Source organism: Ambystoma mexicanum, chromosome 13, assembly GCF_040938575.1.
Source record: "Ambystoma mexicanum isolate Mex_15411 chromosome 13, UKY_AmexF1_1, whole genome shotgun sequence".
NCBI classification, from domain to species: Eukaryota; Metazoa; Chordata; class Amphibia; order Caudata; family Ambystomatidae; genus Ambystoma; species Ambystoma mexicanum.
In genome coordinates this window covers 617,921,756-617,940,753 of record NC_090938.1, presented here as the reverse complement: position 1 = coordinate 617,940,753, position 18,998 = coordinate 617,921,756, and the positions used below count along the sequence as shown (strand labels likewise).

Genomic DNA, 18,998 nt, shown 5'->3' with positions numbered 1-18,998 from the left:
GATAATATTATTGATGTCTTCCAGCAAACTATGCAGAAGGCCGCAGATACTTTAGTCCCACTGAGGACTAAGCAGGTGGTGCAAAGACAGGCGCAGGCTTGTTTTACTCCAGATTTACGAACCCTTAAAAGCGTCAAAATTCAGTGTCTGACGTCCTCGCAAGAGGAATACGATAAGGATGCCTATACGAAGGCAGCTAGATATTAAGATAGGATTGACAAAGCACAATTGGAGTCCAAAGAGCTTTTTAAAATTCTGAAAGAACTAGAACACCCACGTCAGAATAGATCAGATGTTATTACTAAAGATGTTGCCTGGTGCACATCTATATAGGAAGCAATGTTTGGAAAACTCAATCGGATCAAACATAACATTGAAATTGCTAAGAAGACCTTCGATCCCATTATAGAGAAATGTGTAGCAGTAATAGCTACGCCTGTGGCATTAGAACAACAGGGTCATTTTAAACCCATTTTGGAATCTGAATTGGCTCTGATTATAAACAATCTTAAACCAATATCCTGTAAGGGGGATGTCTGTCCGACTATGGTGATATAAATCATGTTCCTGCAGACTGATAGGCACGTTTTGTAAATGTGTAAATGCCTCCTTTAGCGACAATCAAGTGCCTATGTGTATCAAGAATGCTTGGATTACGCCCCTGCTTGCGAAGCCTGGGTTATGCCCACTAACATCTTTGAACAACCAACCAATTACCAATACACCGTTTTTACTGTAGATCCTGGATCGTTTAGCATATACGCAAGTTGTGAAACACTTGAAGTCTAACAAAATTCTGAATAAATGCCAGATGGCTATGCTAATGCTGTTGGACCTTTCTGTCGACTTTGACCTGGTGGACCACTCTTTGTTGGTTTCCAGGTTGAAGGAGGTGGCTGGGTTCTCAGATAGCGCTGCCCTCTGGATTGAGTATTTTTTGAGTAACCACTGGTGCAGGGTCAGTAGTAAGGCTGCAGAAGTCGAACCGGTCCTATTGACCCATGGTGTACCTCACAGAGAGTGCTTACCACCTTCAATTTCAATATTGTAAAACAGATCATTTTTCTGAAAACTAGAATTTAACATATAAGCTTTCTATTCCCCATGTACTTGGTTGCAAATTCAATTGACTAATGACTGTCCACATTGTAAACATTAGATAATAGAGTGTTGAAACCCACTGAAACCCATTGCAGGAAAGACTTTGCTTATGTTAGATTTACAACATGGGCGCAGATGCCGTTTTGTGTAACTTGCATATTTCTAGTTTCTGATAAGGTTTACAATGTGGACAATCATTAGTCAATTGAATTTGCAACCAGGTACATGGCAATAGAAAGTTTATATGTTAAATTCTAGTTTTCAGAAAAATTATCGGTTTTAGAACATTGAAATTGAATGGTATGTATGGATTATGAATTAATGCATTTGCAATAATGTTTTATTAATCTGGAATTGTAATTTTTTATAAATATGTTCATATTAAATAAGAATGAAAATAAAATATAACAAAATAATGTTTAACTAAGCTGCAGCTCTGGTCTCGACCTTCCAGTTTTTTCCCAGTTCCATCTGGCACAACTACTGCTTTTTATGTATAAGTACGCTACCCCTGAGTGCCAGTGAAGTAGGGGAACCCACCAATAGTCTTTTTGAATGTAAATACATGACAATGTTGGGAATGCACAGTACACATCATAGAAAATAATCATTTTGGTCCACGATACCACAGTTGTATGCTGAGTTGCACTATAAAAACGAACATGAAACTAATATACTAATTTCCCTTGCCCATTTAACATATAACAGATTCATAGGTTATCTTTGAACGACACATGGGTTTGAGAAAAAGGGCTGGAGCAGATAGGGCTTGGTCATTCACTCACTCACTGGCGAAGGGAGCAGAAGGACTGGCAGAGAGAGAGACTCCAGGGCCTTTATCTCTTGCTGACTTCGGGGAGCTGAAAGGCTGACTCATTCGTTGCAGGCAAAAAAGGGAGTGGACGTGATAAGAATTCTACTGTCCTGTCCAGTAGACAAAAGATTTAGGTAACTATGCTGTAATTGAGGATCGTGTTAAAGTGGATGTTTGATACTAGGCAGCGTAGGTTAAATAAGTAATTTCATTTTTAGGCACTGCATAATAACATTTGAAATGCGTATGTAAAATCTGTTCATATTTCTCCAAGTTTGCTACGATAACACTCAGAGTGTCAAAACTGTGCCCTGCCAATTTGTTGCGAAGTTCAAGGCTAATGTCAGGCAGAACTCTGGGCATTATCGCAAATAGAGTGTTGAAACCCAATGCAGGAAAGACTTTGCTATGTTTGATTTACAACGTGGGCGCCGATGCCGTTTTGTGTAACTTGCATATTTCTAGTTTCTGATAAAGAATAACAATTTGAAAAGGGGATTTAGTCTCACTGTATTTATTCTGCACTCAGTCTCATTAGGTTGGCATGCATAGAGATGCATAACATACAGTAAGAAAAATATCAAAGTAAAGTCAGTCACTATAATGTGTTTTACTCTGAGAGGCTGAATGAATGTTTGGTATTTCATTTGCATGGTTAATGTATTCTAGGATGCAAGCCAAAAGGGCATAAAGTGGTATTGTACATAAGACACCGCAAGCAGATAGGAGTGTACTAAGTCCAGTAATTGCTTGCCGTTAGTGACCTTGGTAAAAAAAAAAAAAAGGTTATTAGGCAGTGTTCTAAAATTAGTCTCACTGCTATAAAAATACCCCAACAAGCTTACAACAATATATTACCATTATACCAAAATACCACCATACCACAAAAAAATACCACAAGATACAAAAGATATAGGGCCTCATTCCGAGTATGGCGGTAAGGGATACCGGTCACCGTTAACGAGACCGGTGCCGGTAATCACTTACAGCCACATTCCGAGTTCCCTTTGCACCCTCGTCCTTAACGCCTGCTTTTAGCAGGCGTTAGAAACGAGGGCGCAAAGGGGCTTTTAAGCCAATAACGGTGACCGTAAAGTACGGTCACCGTTATTTGCAATTTCCCCATTCCCATTGAGCCCTATGGGGGCTCATTTGGGAATGGGGAAGAGCCCTGGGGAATGGGAAATTACCGCCCTGGTCAACTCGGAATAGGGCCATTGGTTAGCGCCAGACTCGGAATGAGGCCCATAGTCCAAAAAGGTCTCTAACAGTCCCTACATTTCTAGAGCTAATTGTGAGACTGTGGCAAGAGCGATAATTAGTTCTAAAATGTACTATTGTAGCGGCCCACTGGTGGGCGTAGCTAAATCGGAGTACAATAGGCTACAGACTATACAGAATAGTGTGGTAAGAGTGATTACTGGCCTCAACAGGACAGATCATGTGTCTGAGGCCAGGTGTGGATTGCACTGGCTACCTATTGATGCAAGAATGGACTTTCGGCTTCTGTTTATTGTACATAAATGCTTGGTGGGGTCTAGCCCACTATATCTGAGTGAGGCACTGATGACCAAATCAAATACTCGTACTCTCAGATCAACAACACCAACCAACTAACTCAAACTACTGCATATAACTGATTCAGGTGAAGACACGTGCCTTTTGAGTGGCTGCCCCGAGGGCCTGGAATGCCATCCTGCCTGATCTTAGGGTACTAAAGTCCACTGTAATGTTTAGAAAGAAGTTGAACACTGCTGATTAGATATTTTGCTTTCATCTTAGCTTTAAATTAAGGACTCCTTTCATAGATCCCATGTTGCTCCCCTTGGGCCTAGCCCATAGGCTTTGCTTATATATGTTTGATGTTTGTTTGTTTGTTTGCGCCCTTAAGCCTCTGGGTCAGTGGTGTGCAATATAAATAAAGTAAAGTACAGGGCCGTAAACGGTCAGCACAATTGTTTCCTGAATTTCCAGGATGCTGCCTGACCGGCATGCAATTTCCCAGATTCTGTCAACAACTCCAAAAGTTCCTGCCAAAGGATGCAAGGACATGGAGCGCCCAAATGGAAAGGAAATTATTTAACCCCAATAGACCCTTGCACAAAGAGTCATCAGTGGACAATATGTCACCGGGACACCACTTCTCCAGACGTGGTACTTTGTCATCATAGGCATTAGGTGCTCAAGTCAAACCTATTTCAATAGAGTTAACACGGACAAGAACTCCTATAATGCACTTGCGCTAAATGAAAGCCAATCACTACAAACATGGTGATCTTATCACATGGCATGGAGTCATTATCTCTAGTTCTATGTGATTCCATCAAGAATTTTTCATCGTGGGAGAATTAATCTATTTTTTTTATAGGACATTTTATCGATGTCTCCACCCCCAAGTTCCCCCTTACCTTTATTACTAGCCTACCCCATCCCCCACATACGTTTGCAGCAAAATGTGATGGAAAGAATTCGACAAGTTCTCCGTTCATCTGTAAATTACCCTGTGAAAGCGGTGGTCAGCAATTAAGCACAATAATTAGCACACATAGAAGTGGCAACACTGGTGTGGAAGCCCCGCCCCTCAAATCACAATTCCGAAGGATGGGGCTGGAGCCCGATTAGCTCAATGACGTTGGCCGTCTGGAATATGTGCGGCTGGTGTCAGGTAAAACTCTAGGTGTAACCCTTACAGTCTGCGTTAAAGGGGCAATCTAGGGAATGATGTCACAATAGGTCTCCAAACCAAAAACAAAAAAAAGGAACATTCTGGAATTCCTATTGTTGGAAACTGTTGTGCTATAGGATGTGGTATTTGGAATTGGATGTCCTCCTTTCGCCTGGATGTCCACCTTAATGTAGCATTAATACCCATGTTGGTGGGTGGACTTGGCCATAAATGGCCCACCAGCCCAAACCAAAGTAAACGCGAGTGAAGCAAAGGCCTAGGCGAGGGCTCAGGGCTGTTAATGGCCAAGCCGCCCACCAACACAGGTATCAATGCTATAAGCACACTGGCAGGTTGTGTGTGGTGCAAACTGTGTCTCCCTTTCCCCAAAAAGTAAAGGTTTCCCTTTGATGAAGGAGCATGTGTGGCCGTGCACCCCATCATAAAAGGGAAGGTGTGGCTTACCAAAAATAGCCGCCATGTGACAGGTGACAGTGGCTGAGAAGTGCAGCCATTGTCGCTGTCTCTGGCGGCCATAAGTCAGAAGGGAAGCAGTATGGTGAGGGTGGCGGGTGTTGAACTGGGTGAGGGGTAGGAAGGACAGGAGGGGACTGCATCAGGGAGAGCCAAGAGCCACAAGGGCAGAATGCTGCCTGTCACATCCGAGAGCCAGCAGCTCCTTCCAAATGCAGGCTGTCCCTATCCGTACCCATTTCGTGTTGTTTTTACTTCGTCTGCATATTCACATTGTCAAGTTGGCAATGGATGTGGTAAGGGTTAACTGTAAGGCTAGCGTCCTCATCAAGGGCGAATGCAACCGTTGGCTGGCAGCAAGACGCTGCTCTACCTGTGCGGGTGACTCCACAGCACACAATGTCATGATGGAGAGGGCCAGTATGTCGAGCACTGGGAAGGGAAATAGGGTTAACCCTCTCAGTCCCTAATACGCAGAGGCGCGCTAGGGGGTGGGCTGGGGGGCCAGTGACCCCTCTGAAATCCTGGGCTCCCCCATGTGCCTTCCCTACCTCAGGCGAGCAGTGACCATGTTCTCTGTTCGCTGTGTTATTTGTGACGCTCACTAAGGCAAATTTCTGCAGATCACACGTGGCAAATACTCTCCTTTTGTCTCAAAGCTAGCAGTGATCTTGTTATGCATTCTGGCATCGGTATGAACATGAGCAAGAGCCACTTCTCAGGTGTTCCTGCCCAGCTTCTGCACAGCGACCTCCATAGTGTGCAGAGCAGCTTGCAGCCACTCGCATCAGAATGTAGTGCACAAAACTGCTAATGATGGGCCATCAGTCACTGAATGGTTTTGTGCCTGCATTCTGATGGGAGAGGAGGGGAGGTGCAGAGGGGTGTGGGTAGTTGGTGTGCACAAAAGCTTCTCTGCAGGAGTGCTTGTGACGTCACATTACCTTTCATAGGTGCCCCCCACTTTTGTCTTTGCCCCCCCTACTTTTATTAACACAGGATCTCTAATTTGGGGAAGGAGCAGTAAGTCCTGTCCCCACTCCTTTACAGGTCTGATGACCCCCGAGCGAGGACCCGGTCAGGCCCTGCACTGTGGCCCTTCGGAGCAGATACTCAGAAGGCTCTGAAAACCAGCAACGCAGAGGTAGCCTGAAATGCTAAAGGGCAGCGCCCCTTAATCGCTCTCCAAAGCCCCCCTCGAGACTGCCACCACTGGTAAGCCTGGCCAATGAGTTATCGCAGAAGCGGACCGCTCCCCAGCCCGCTTCCTGCCCCCTCCCTGCCCCCTCCAATAAAAGATGGAAAAAAGAGAATCCAACTCCTACCTGGTCTACATTCTGAGCATAGTTTATTTTTTTTGTTAAAGAAAAACCACACGCGCTTTAAATGAATACATTGGCAGTAGCAATGGGAGAATAAAATACAGATGTGATTGCTTATTCCTTTGTTTATTCCCTTCCTCCTTTTTTAACTCTATTTTTGGTCACTTTGCATTTTGATTTGTTTCCCAATCTGCTTTTCGCTCTTTCCTAGTTGGATTATATGTTTTAATAGGAAAGATATTAAATTTGCATTCTTAGCACAACGTCACGTGTTCACAAGTCACCTCCAGCGGTACCCGACACGTGTCCTACCGGTGGCGTACCGAGCAGGGCGGCAAGAGGGGAAGCTTGCCCCCCTCCGCCCAGTGGCTCCTTCACTAGCCAGACCGGGACATTTGGGAGTGTGACACCTCTCCCGTTCTGCAACCTCATTAATGAGGGTGCCGAACAGGAAAGGTGTCCTCCTGGTATGACAATGGGCGGTGCCGAGCAGGAGGTGTTCGGTCAGAGGTGAAGACAGGGTAGAGCCTGAGCATGCAAGGCCCACCCAAAATCTGCAAATGCCCACTCAGCAGAGCTGTGAGGGCCTTTGCAGTTAACGTCAATGTAGTGGGCCCAACTACATTAACTTCAGGCCCGACTTGTTAGACCATCCTGACTACGCCTCTGGCGTGTTCCTGCTCAGCACCCTCATTGTCCTGGCAGCAGGACAAGCTTCCAGTTCGGCACCTTCAGTGTCATTGAGCGTGCCGAACAGGAGAGGTGTCCCACTTCCAGAACAATGTACCGCAGAGCTCAGGGCAGCAGAGCGGCTCTCCCGAGGACGTGGCACGTTTGCCTGTGTCAACAGAGCGTTACAATGGGAGCCTTTAGGCACTGATGGGACGGAGGGGGTGGGGGGGACTATTAGCAGGGACTTTTGTCCCTTAAGAAATGGTATCATTAAAAAAAGCCTCATAACTATAGAGTTGCTCCATCTATAAAACAGCGCAATTTAGTTATTTTGCACCACAAAGGTATTTGCCAACTGGCTTACTTATGGCAAGTTAATCTAAAATCACTTCCAGGGTGCCTCCAAGTATCAAAGACGGATGATGCTCCTTGCAATGTCCTTTTCTATGAAGTCCCTTCTGTTGGTGCAATCCATATGCAAATTAGGAGATTTGCATATTGTTTGTCCCACACACCTCTAATAGATGGATTTCCTGCATCTGTAATGGTCCTGCTGTTGTTTGTTTTTTGTGTATGTGTTAAAATGCCATCTGCCACTAATGTTACCAAAAATGTTGATTGGGAGGATGCAAATGATACCATATGGAATGGCGCGCACTGCATTTGGGGGGAAAAGTAGCAGGATTTTTTTCATGGCTCGCCCTCCCCCTTTCTTGCAATGCTGGATGCTCCCCTGTGTACTACATATAGGATTCTGCAGGAAATAATAAGATATGCCGCAGCAATGTGTGAACAACTAAGGTCCTGGCGTCTATACAGTGAGGGCCTCACTCGGAGTAGGACAAAGACTCATATAAGCATGTATCTATGTTTACAATGAGCTATGCATTTTTCAAAATCCAAACCCTAGAGAGAGTACAAATCTTCTTGAATATTTGCAAATTATAGAGCAGGGTCAATCGTTGCCTGATATTTTGGACTACAAGTCCCATCAGTCTTAGCTAGCAGTCAAATATCAGGGACACTGGAAGTCGTAGTACAAAACATCAGGCGAGCCAGTTGGCAGACCCCCTGATGTTATGCTTCGACACAGTGCCATCCTCATGGTCCAAGGGCCCATGATGTTTTTAGGCCGAGGACAGCAGGGCCCACGCAGCAGCGCTGAAAGAACCGGGTGTGTGAGTTGCAGCCTACAGGCTCTGCCTTATCGCCATTTATGATTAGACACAAATATGACGCTTCTGATTGGCTTCTCCGACTGGAGGTTTTTTTAAGCAAAACAGCAGTTAGCTTTCAAGTCGTTGAACTATTAACAACAAGTGAATTTTCCTTAAAGGAGTGCTGAAGAGTAGAACACCAACGCTATCCTCCCCTGAAAAACTGGAGAAATACCCGTGTGGAGGCACTCAGAGGCCGGGTATTGTGGCCAATCGGATGCCTCCGATCCAATCTATATATTCATCTTAACGTGCTGTTACATTGCAGGCTGGGCTCCCTGCTACACCTCTATGGGTAGCCCAGCAGGCTCATTCCATTTTCCAGCTGGCAGGAGCTAAAGACTTTGGTGAGCTATAATTGAGTCTGAGGCTGGGGCAGCTCACCAGGGGCGGCCGGTGAATACTTTAATTGGAGGGGTGTAAATATTTCACTCAAATATGGCAGAGCAACCGAGTGAACTGAGGGAGGTGGAACCAATGAAAGGACGTTCAGGGGAATCTTTCCCCACGAGAATATTTTTAAAATGGTGGATTATACAGTAGGGATGTAACGGTATTACGGTATACCGTTAAAGATACCGTGAACCACTTCATTGAACAATAATAACCGTCACATTGTTTATACCGGTATACCGTTCATACCGTAAAGTGTGCTTTTCAATCTGATTTGGAAAGGCTGCAGTAAGCAAGTGCTGCGCAGTCTTGGTCTTGCACTGTTGGATGTGCCGTCTGCCAAGTAGTTTCAGTTGGAGCAGTTTTTAATGCCATTCCATAAACCACACGTGCCTGACACAAAATCAATATGTTAGCAATAGGAAGAATAAATACAGTGCCAAGAAGGAAAAGTGTTTACTTTGGGTTGGCGGTTTGGGGTTTATATATTTATAATGGATAATGTTTTCTAAACATATGACAATGGGGGATTTCCCTGGTTCCATCATTGAATTTACATATAATAAGTCACAGTGCGAAATTTACTCATCTCTATGGGTATTCTCTGCCAAAGTGTAACATGTCCGTGATTACTGAACACCTTTTGGCCCGCAAGTAAACTGAAGGCTGTAATGTAAAGAGAGAGTGCGTGTGTGTGTGTGTGTGTGTATGCGCACAAGCGTATACTACCATCAGACTCCATTGATCTGTGGCATGCAGGTTATCAAGATATCAACATGTTCATCTTCACCAGTAGCCAGTGGGGGAGCTAAAAGCCTAAATGACCACTTAAGAAAAGCTATTCAGTTTGCTTTGCCAGTCGCAGCAGGGCTCCCCTCCGCCTCTCCTCTCCACACGTGTGTTTGTCTCCTCTCCACACGTGTGTTTGGTGAAGCAAGGGGTGGCATTTCAGTGGAAAGTATGTTGAAAAGCCCAATTCTGGCCCTGGGTGACTGGTGTTGTTTGTGATGATAAATCTGACAATTTATGACCTTTTAGAAAATATTTGTTAAGATTAGTTAACTCCACCTGCTATACCGCGATAACCATGATATACCGTCATTTGGCAAGAAGGTTATTGTACCGTCATGAAACTAATACCGTGACACCCCTATTATACAGAACAATTTCTGTGAAAAACTGTAAAAAAGCAAGATTGCAATTGGTTTTGTAGGGTAACTCCAATCCAAAAATACAATAGATGCAAGCCACCAACAATGTACAGGAGCATTTCCCAATGTATTTGTATGATGCCTTTGCCCACAATATATACTGGTATAAAATAATGTTCACACTGGCTGTGCCCATACATTTCCATGCTGACTGCACCAATATATGCCAGAATTTCTATTTAAGAACATACTAACATTTGTTTTGCACATAATGCCAATAATCATACTATAAGAAAGCATGGGCTCTGCCAATATATGGCTGTATTCCCACACAAGGACATTCTCTTGTTAGCTTTACATTTAAAAATCCCATGCCACAATGCGAAAACATGTCTGACCTGGCAGATCAATGTAGTCCAAACTAAACACATAATAACATTGCATCATGTTTGCTTTATCCTTGATACCCAGTAAACAAATGCCATGCCACAGTAAGAAATGGCTAGATTGGCTTCATCAAAATGCCAGTCTAACCAAATAATAACACTTAACATGCTTGATAATAGATGTCCAGCATAAACTACCATGCAACAATTAGAAAAGGCTAGACTGGCTACCCCAAAATGTCAATATAGTAATAACACATCAGGCTTGGCTTATCATAGATGCCCAGTAGAAAAACATCATGCCACGGTAGGAAAGGGCTAGACTGGCTTCCCCAAAATGTCAATAAAGCCAAGTAATAACGCTATGACGCGCTTTCATCGACACCCGTTTTTATGACGGGTGTTTTTCCCGCAGAAAGTTGGGATTTTTGGGGGGGTGGGAATGTACATATAAAGGCTTGAGGGGGTCTGGAATAAAAAGAAAATTGGTAAATGACAAGAGGCTTGGGAGAAGAAAACATTTCGAAAAATGTTTTTGCCAGAAATTCCACAGAAAAACATCTGGCGTGAAAACGGGTGTCAATGAAATGACATAGAACCGTAATAACACATAATGCTTGGATTATCATAGATGCCCAGTAAAAAACATCATGCCACAGTAGGAAGGGGCTTGTCTGGCTGCCTCCAAAATTCCAGTCTACCACAATAACACTTACTATGCTGGATTATAGTTGCTCAGAATAAAATACCCTGCCTCAGTATGAAAGGACTAGACAGGCTGCCCTAAAATGCCAGTCTAGTCACGTAATAACACATCATCCTTTCTTTTATCAACTAGAGGTTGATATAAGAAAGGATGATAATTTTTTTAATGCCCATCTATGATAGATGTCCCCAAAAAAAAATCCCGCTCCCCCACCCAGCACAAACACACACACACACATTCACGCACCACATACACAGAGCATTCATTCACTCATTCACACTCGCACCCATACATCATACACGCACTCATCCACACATTTTTTTTTAATAAAAACAAAAATCTTACCTGCATGCAGCCCGATCCTCCGAAGCTCCACAGCGGCCTCTGGACAACGCTGCGGCTCCTGCTCACGCATGAGAAGGGAACCAGGAAGTGGAAGGGCTTCCTGATTCCTGATCATGGGCTAACAGGAGCCGGAGCACTGGCGATTGTGGCGCCCTGCTCAGAGCCTCTCTGTATGTATGTGCAGGGAGGCACAGGACACAGGAGCACCCCCTCGCACAAACAAACGGGCAGTATCCCGGTCTGCATCTCCACTGGCCCATGCAAGGCTGGGGAGCAAAACACATCAGCCTTGCATGGCCCATTGGACATGCGCAGCTGGGGTACGAACTGTCAAGGGGAAACAGTATTTCCCCGAGGACCGTTCAAGCAAGGCACAGAGTGCTCCCTCAGCTGCAGTAAGCAGCTGAGAGTGCAGTCCTTTGTTGGCGCAGCTCGTCCATGATGAGCAAAGGTTTTGGTGGGTCAATGCCGTCTCACCCTTTATGGACACACCACCCATGCAGCTCATGGATCCTTCCAGTGCCTCCTTGATACCATTTCTGTTTTAGGGCGCTATGTATAGAGTGTGAGTCATCCAGCTACTCACAGACAATAGCTGGTGGCAGTAAAGCAAAATGCAGTCTTCCCTCCCTGGGAACTACCTGTGAATGAAGTTCTGCTCCTTTGCTCCCTGAACTGAAAGGGCAGAGGAGCACAGCTGAATGTTTGCATGCAATTACCAGCACTGACCAAAGATGTGCGGGGCAGGCCCATTGCAAAATGATGTTGGGGTCCCCCTTTTCCCAAACCGGGAAAACCTGCCTGCACATGCAAACAACACACATTCATTGATCTGTAGTAGTTTAAGGTTTTCAAATGCAAAAGGGCTGTGGAAAAGTGTTAAATATGCGTTTGGATGAAGTTGTGTGTCCCTGATCACACAATCAACATGTTATAAGTATTGGGAACAATGGGTTCTTTCAGATGGGGCAGGCAGCTGTTTGCTGCAAACATTATAATTGAGAAAAGGTAAAGCAATGGAGGGAGGGGTGAATGGCTATGGCTTATCAAGAGGCAGGTGTGTCGGCCTCTGCACGGCAAAACAAAAGGAGGCAGCCAGCAGGGGGGTCTGAAACTCAAAATGAGCACTTAGATTATCAAATGTTCTTCACCATGTGTGGTGCCCATTTCTATTGAAAAGGGTGAAAGCTCTTAATGCTTGGCCCAGGCACTGCTGAGAATGACCGAAAGTGTGCAGTGTGTGAATGAAAGTGTATAGAGGGACTGTAGTACAGGGATCTTTAGGGTGTGTGTCAAAAAAAATGACAGGATCAGTGCTTAATTTGAAGAGGAATAAGTGCCAGAGCCAAATATTTTCCATCACACCGGTGACACTGCGGGAGGGCAGTTCCCCACCATTGCTGCCACCACCCAAAAGCTGCCCACCACAGTGTCGACATATTTGTGGTTAAACTACGGTTAGCACCTGTTCATTGAGGTTGATGGATGCACTAACTGTCACCACTTCATAAACTGAGTCTGAAACAATAAGTGCCAGGGCTCAAATATAGGTACCAGGGCTGAGCCCCGGCAAACACCCCTACAAAAATTAAGCACTGGGCAGGTTCCCTGTTTTCAGTACTATAATACTGAATGGTCCTCAGTGTCGATGCAGGCTGCTAGGAATACGGGTGCCAGCCTCCGGGAGACCACCAGAAGAAAAAGAATCCTAATTTCTAACACTGCAATCGCAACACATCCAGGCTGGTGTAGGCTACACCGGACCACTGCTAAAGAAAATAAATCTGAGTGAGCTAAAGCCAAGCGCAAGCTCGCATTTCAAACATAGTGTGTGCTGCTTTTCATGATGTGAGGTGGTGGCCATCTTTTATTTGGGTGTTACTGGGGGTATCTGTATTCGTTGGCCTGCTTGGAGGGGTGTGCTGCAAGCGGTGTCTTATTGACTATTGGCTCTGTACCCTTACATCATATTTACCCAAGATGCATTGCGTTGCAAAAGCGCGGCCCACTGTCATGCTAATATCCCCTTTGTATCAATGAAGAATAAGATGCAATGAAATATAAGCCATGCACATAATTTTTCAAAATGGCAGGTAGCTTGTCAGCATAGCCACAAAAAAAAAAAAAATATCAATTGAGGAATGGTCGCCTTCAAGCCGCATTAGACTCCGGCGAAGGCACTCACCAGCAATGGCGGGGTAGAAGTCCTTCAGCTCCTTCACCTCGTAGGAGCCCTCGCAGCCCGCCAAACAGTTCTCGTAGACCTTGTAATATTCCGACAGCGCCTGCTCCATGCCTGTGGTGCTGCTGCTGAAGTCGCCGCTGTTGTAGGACTTGACTGCTTTCACGAAGATCGCCTAGCAGGGAAGCGAGTACAACAATTATTCATCTGCAGAAAAGAGATTTAAGGCATAGCTACCTGTTGTGTTATGTACATTTGTTTCTATTCGTTTAGTTTTGTCCCTGGTCTATGTCCTACTTTTTTATACCCTAATAAACTGGCTCCCCTCTTCTTTCTGCTATTGTACAGGTTTCCCTTCGTGGGAATGCCTCCGCCATCTGAAAATGTGTTATTGTAAGTCATTTCTGCTCAAAATTGGCATCGCTGTTCTTCAAATAAATACAAATACTAACTTGTCACATGTCAGGAGAGTTAGCATCAGCCATTCCTGGCTAACAGCCTCTTGGGTTTCTGGGATTTGTAGATTCATGTTTTGCGTTATCTGAATGGGTCTAAACTGTGAATCTGGCAGGGTGGTGGTGGCCTGGCAAAGGATGGCACTCATGGCATGGGGTCAGTTGGCAGCTATGTTTTGAAAAACAGTTGCTGCGTGCTGTGATCCTGTCTGTGCATGCTGCCAGAATCCTTTAGTGTTTGATTACTAAGCCCCTCATGTCAAATATACTGCACTACAGCCAAATACAAGAGAAATTAAAAGGGTATGTGGCGGCACCGTGGTCTCCTTTCTGACTCCTAATCGTCTGTTATTTATGCCCTGAAGAATGTTGATTGCACTGGACAGGGTCTCCTAATCTCCGTACATGAAGCCGACGAGCAGCACTGATACTTCTCAGCCAGTGTGGAGTGTATGCAGTGCTTTAAATGCCACTGTGGTGTCCAGCTCTCGCTTTCAGCATGTCTTTGATTTAGAGATGTTGAATACTTGCACGTCTGGCTGTTAGATCACCAGGTACTCAAGCATCACTGGAAAGTAGCAAGATCTGAGGAAGAGATTCACTACTGTAGCCTTATAGATTAAGGGAGGAGTCGTTATTGCCTCGGTGATGAGATGGTCTCAAACGTGAACAGCAGGGATCAAGTTGAGAAAACACATGGGTGGACGGCGTCCGCCCTCTTTTTTCATAGGGTGGACGCCGTCCTCCCTGTGTTTTTTCAATTAATTTTAAAAAATGGATAAAGAGAGCGCTGTGTGCGTGAATTGAACACTAGTCTTGCGGTTGAGAGACAAGAAACTTAGCCGTGAGACAAGAATCTATAAGCAGATGACTGTATAAAGCTCTTACTCACCCTTTGCTGTGCAGGATACTTTTTTTAGACATTTCAAAACAAAAGGTGCGCACTATTTGTATTTAGCAAGAAATGTTTTAAGAAAACAGGTTATCGTGGCAAATGCCCATTTGTCCTGTGCACTTTCTTGAGTTGGGAAATACACCCTAAAACTAAATAGGTGAATGTCTTTCAATTTACATTCATAACGTGGAATGTCACGTCTCACTGTATACGTTAGAGTCCGCAACTTTAAAAAAAAACACTTTTTAAGGACTCCAGCACTGGTGAACAGGGTCAGATTGTCCCATCGGGCATTCTGCCAGGGGCCGAAAAATTAGACATTTGTGTGGGCTGGTTTATTTTATGCAGTGGGCCCATATGGAATGAACTATTAGATGCTCCACATTGCCATGAATCAAGTTAGTGCAATTTCAGTAGCTTGTCATTGTGCCTGGGCCATGTAGTGCGAGAGAGGCAAGCATGTCAAGAGTTTAGAGTAGATGCAAAGCCAGCTTATCATTTCGTCTGCAATATCCATTAAAGTAAATAAAGAACGCACTATTCTTAAAAAACGGATCAAATGCACGTTTCACTAGAGAGCTCGCTCTACGGCCTAAAGATGCCTTCTTGCTGCCTCTTTCTCCTGGCCTCATACTTTCCTTATTCTTAAAGGCAGAGGTGCCAGGTGTCTGGCCGCAGCCTGCTGTGGGATGTACTGAACCACTAGGCTCTGCCCTGCGACATCACTGTGTGCTGGTGGAACCAGAACCAGCACAATAGCCGCAAGAAGCCCTATGCACGCTAAACCTATGAAAATTGCGCTGTGAAACCAGAAAGTTGGCTGCCAATCTACATTGCCTGTGCCAGTGGTAGATCAGGAGACCACACTGCTGAAACCTGTCATTGGGCTGCCCACAGAGCGCAAATGGAAACTTCATGAAAGGCAGCGCTTTACTGCAAGGGAACCCGAAGATGCTCTGAAATACTTTTTTTCCTTGGCTGCTGAAATTGCAAAATAATGGTTCAAAAACATCAGAAAATGTCCAACATCCTTGCTGGGTGTTACCCATCACTTCATTTAAAGAATTAACAGAAGCACACAATGTCAGGAGAAGCAGAATCAATCATAAGAATATCCACATTAAAAAGCGTGCTTGCCTGTGAAAATCTGTAAAATATGGGCGCAGTACCGTCGACCGCCTGTATGAAAGCTATCATTTAATTACACTGGAAGCTTAAACTTGTGCAGTTAAAATCAAATGGTTGGAATTAAGTGACTTTCCATCAAAAGCAATCTAGGGCGCAACTATTTAATCTCTATGTTTTAAAAAGACTGGAATTAGAGATCTGTTTGCCTGTTTTGAAATTATAAGTTTATTTTTCAACTAAGAAAATGTAATAATTGACTTTAAAGTAAATCTGATGCCAGCCAAAGAACTTCAAAGCAAATTCCACAGTTTGCCCCAACAAAAGCCACCTCTCCCGTTTCTCATCAAAGCCCAGAAACTCCCAACCAGGTGTTAATGAAGAGGGGAGGGGATTTTGCTCTGCTGCTCCTAGAAGAGACAAAGGATTTTCTTGGCTGAAAAGAATATGCAGATGCAAGTATCAACAGAAACCTCTGCCAGAGGAAAGGGGCGGGGATTGCTCTCGAGCTACCAAACCTTTGGGGGCGGGACAGACAGTTTTTTTATTCTGAAAGCACAGAAAAGTATATGTTGAGAAGGACTGACACAGAACTGTGCAAAATTGTAAAATTACAGTATTGTTAATGTGAAATTTCTGGTCACGTTTTAAAAGTACTCAGAACTCTGTGCTATGTTCAGGGACATGACTACAGAATTTGTGGTTTTGTAGCAATTGTGGTGATGTCAGAAACATGAAACTTCATATGATTATGCCCAGATATCATGCGCACATATGGGTAAAATTGTGGACAAATCCGACATTGGGTACCGGACCAAAAGTGAGAAAAATTGCCAAATCTAGACCCAAGCTCTCACCGCGACGGGGCTCGAATGAATACTTGCTCCAACAAATATCTGATATAAATATGCTCTTGGTATCAAGTTTGAAAAATTGTAAATGGGTCTTGTATGAAAAATAGATTTCATGTTCAGAAACAAAGGGGAGGTTTTCCCTGTACCATAAAACATAGCGTCATGATGACACCCTGTTTTCTTCTCAAATCAGGGAGAGGAAAGACCCTAACCAATAGAATACCTAGGGGTGTGCCTAGCATAAGTCAGCATACCCACCCCTTTAGAAAATACATAAATAGAGATAGCTTGGGACCTAGAGGGACACACATTCACCCATCAACTGATTGCTGGCAGAGCACTTTGCAAGAGAAAACCATATTCCAGATTCCAGAGTCCAGACTCCAGACCTTTGAAAGCAGAAAGGCCCATTTCCAAAGCTGAACCCTTCCCAGCTTGGCCTTTAAAATCCTGAAACCAGATTTTACCCCAGACCTCTAAGGGGAACAAAAAGAACAGCCTGGCTGTGCTGTGCTGCTTTCTTGCTCAGAATTATTGCCAGAATCCAAAGATCCAAACCAGTAGAGTAGAGCTGTGACCAGATAGCTGCGAGCCAGAACTAGAACCCGTGAGATCCAGTCCAGTCCCACCGTGCAGTGTCCAGAAAGCCTTGCTGATTGCAGAACCAGAGCGCCTTGAGTCCAGTCCGGTGTGCTAGCAGAATTCCAGTCCAGCAAATATCCCTGACCAGATCTCTGACGGGTCCATTCCAAAGATTGGTAGTGAGTATCCATAGCATAGGATCCTCCCTAGCATATCTATTATCCATAAGTCATCCTATCCAAACCCATTCTCTTATTTCCAGAACTGCATTGTTAGAATCTTTTGTCTTACCGGACCTCTTTCTCTCAACCCTACAGTCCTTTGTAATAGTAGTGTTAAAATCATCTTTGCGCTAATATATTTGCTGAAGAAAGGCGAGCGTCTCGGCAGGCAGAAACCATCCAGAGGCGTCACTGGGTTGGCGGCTGTGCTGTCGTGTAGTTTGCGGCTTCATAGTATCCCTAGTGTAAGAAACCTTGCTTGTAATTTTAAAAAGCGCAACCTTGTTTTACAAATTTTGACTGTTGCTGAAAAAACGACCTCTACAAAAACCTTCATAACTTCTTCACGATTCATGCTAGAAACTCCTTCTAGTTTTTCCGCAATCGTGGTTACCGCGTGCGGAAATGTTTGCCGCAATGTTTTCGTTTGGCTCAAATCTATCACATGTGAAATAGCTGTTCAGTGAATCTGACCTCAGAATTAAGTTTTCAACTTGCTAGTTACTCAATAATCATTGCTAGTGTTTGTTTGATACCATACAAAGTGGCTCCCACTAGTATTGAACCCATTTTAGTGAAATAAATCCCATTTTCAGTGTTTTTTCTATTCATGCAAAGCCAACTTTAAACCATTTGGACAAGTTTGCCATCATCTCTGCCTCTGTGTCTCTCTTGGGCTGTGATTGCACTGTTATTTTACTAAACCATTCCAGACTATGGCCTACTGGAAACCCAGAAATGTGCACCACTAAACCTGCAGACAGGCACAGCGCTACAAGGGCACACTCATGGCAGTTTATCGCTTTACAAATACCCGGATCACATGATATAACTGATGCGCCCTTCAGTCTCACGTGCCAGGCTCAGTTGTTCTCTCCCTTTGCTGCCGCCTGCCCTTCTTGCACAGCTAGGGCCTAATCCTGGAGGGCAAGAGGCAGAGTTCCCAATGTGACCTCAGTCCTCGTCAGGCACAACCTGCAGTCCAAGAAGCCTCTACAATGTGTCTGCTCAAGCGGCTGAAAGTCAGGACCTGAGCTCTGCAGCATAGGCCTGGCCAGGGCTAAGGGTATGCCTCACTCTTTCCCATAGCAGCCAGGGACTTGGGACGTCCCTCTAATTCCAATGTCATTTTCCTCCCAGTCTACCTAGGGCAGTGGACTCCAAACATCTTTATGCTGAGCCCCCTTTGATCAGAATAGTTTAAGCAAGTACCCAAATGCCTTATCTACTTATGTTTCCCATTAAAAACAGTTACTGTCCCCCCTTTTGGAAGGTCCTCCATCCCCCTCTTGATATCCTCTGGGCCCCTCTAGGGCGGCAAGCCCCACAGTTTGAAGACCACTGACCTTGGGAAACTAAGAGGCGTGCACTGATCAGTGCCCCTGCTCCCCCTCCAATTAACTAACTTCATGCCTTTGCTCTCCAGGTAGATGCGGGC

General features: G+C 44.6%; 1 protein-coding gene across 2 annotated transcripts in view; it reads right to left on the bottom strand.

The window, feature by feature from the left end:
* Positions 1-18,998, bottom strand: part of P3H4 (prolyl 3-hydroxylase family member 4 (inactive)) — a 95,822-nt gene that overhangs the window by 13,145 nt on the left and 63,679 nt on the right. For both annotated transcript variants that reach the window (XM_069634505.1, XM_069634506.1), the window contains exon 3: positions 13,432-13,603. In XM_069634505.1, the coding sequence (XP_069490606.1) occupies positions 13,432-13,603 (172 nt within the window). The remainder of the gene's footprint in view (positions 1-13,431; positions 13,604-18,998) is intronic.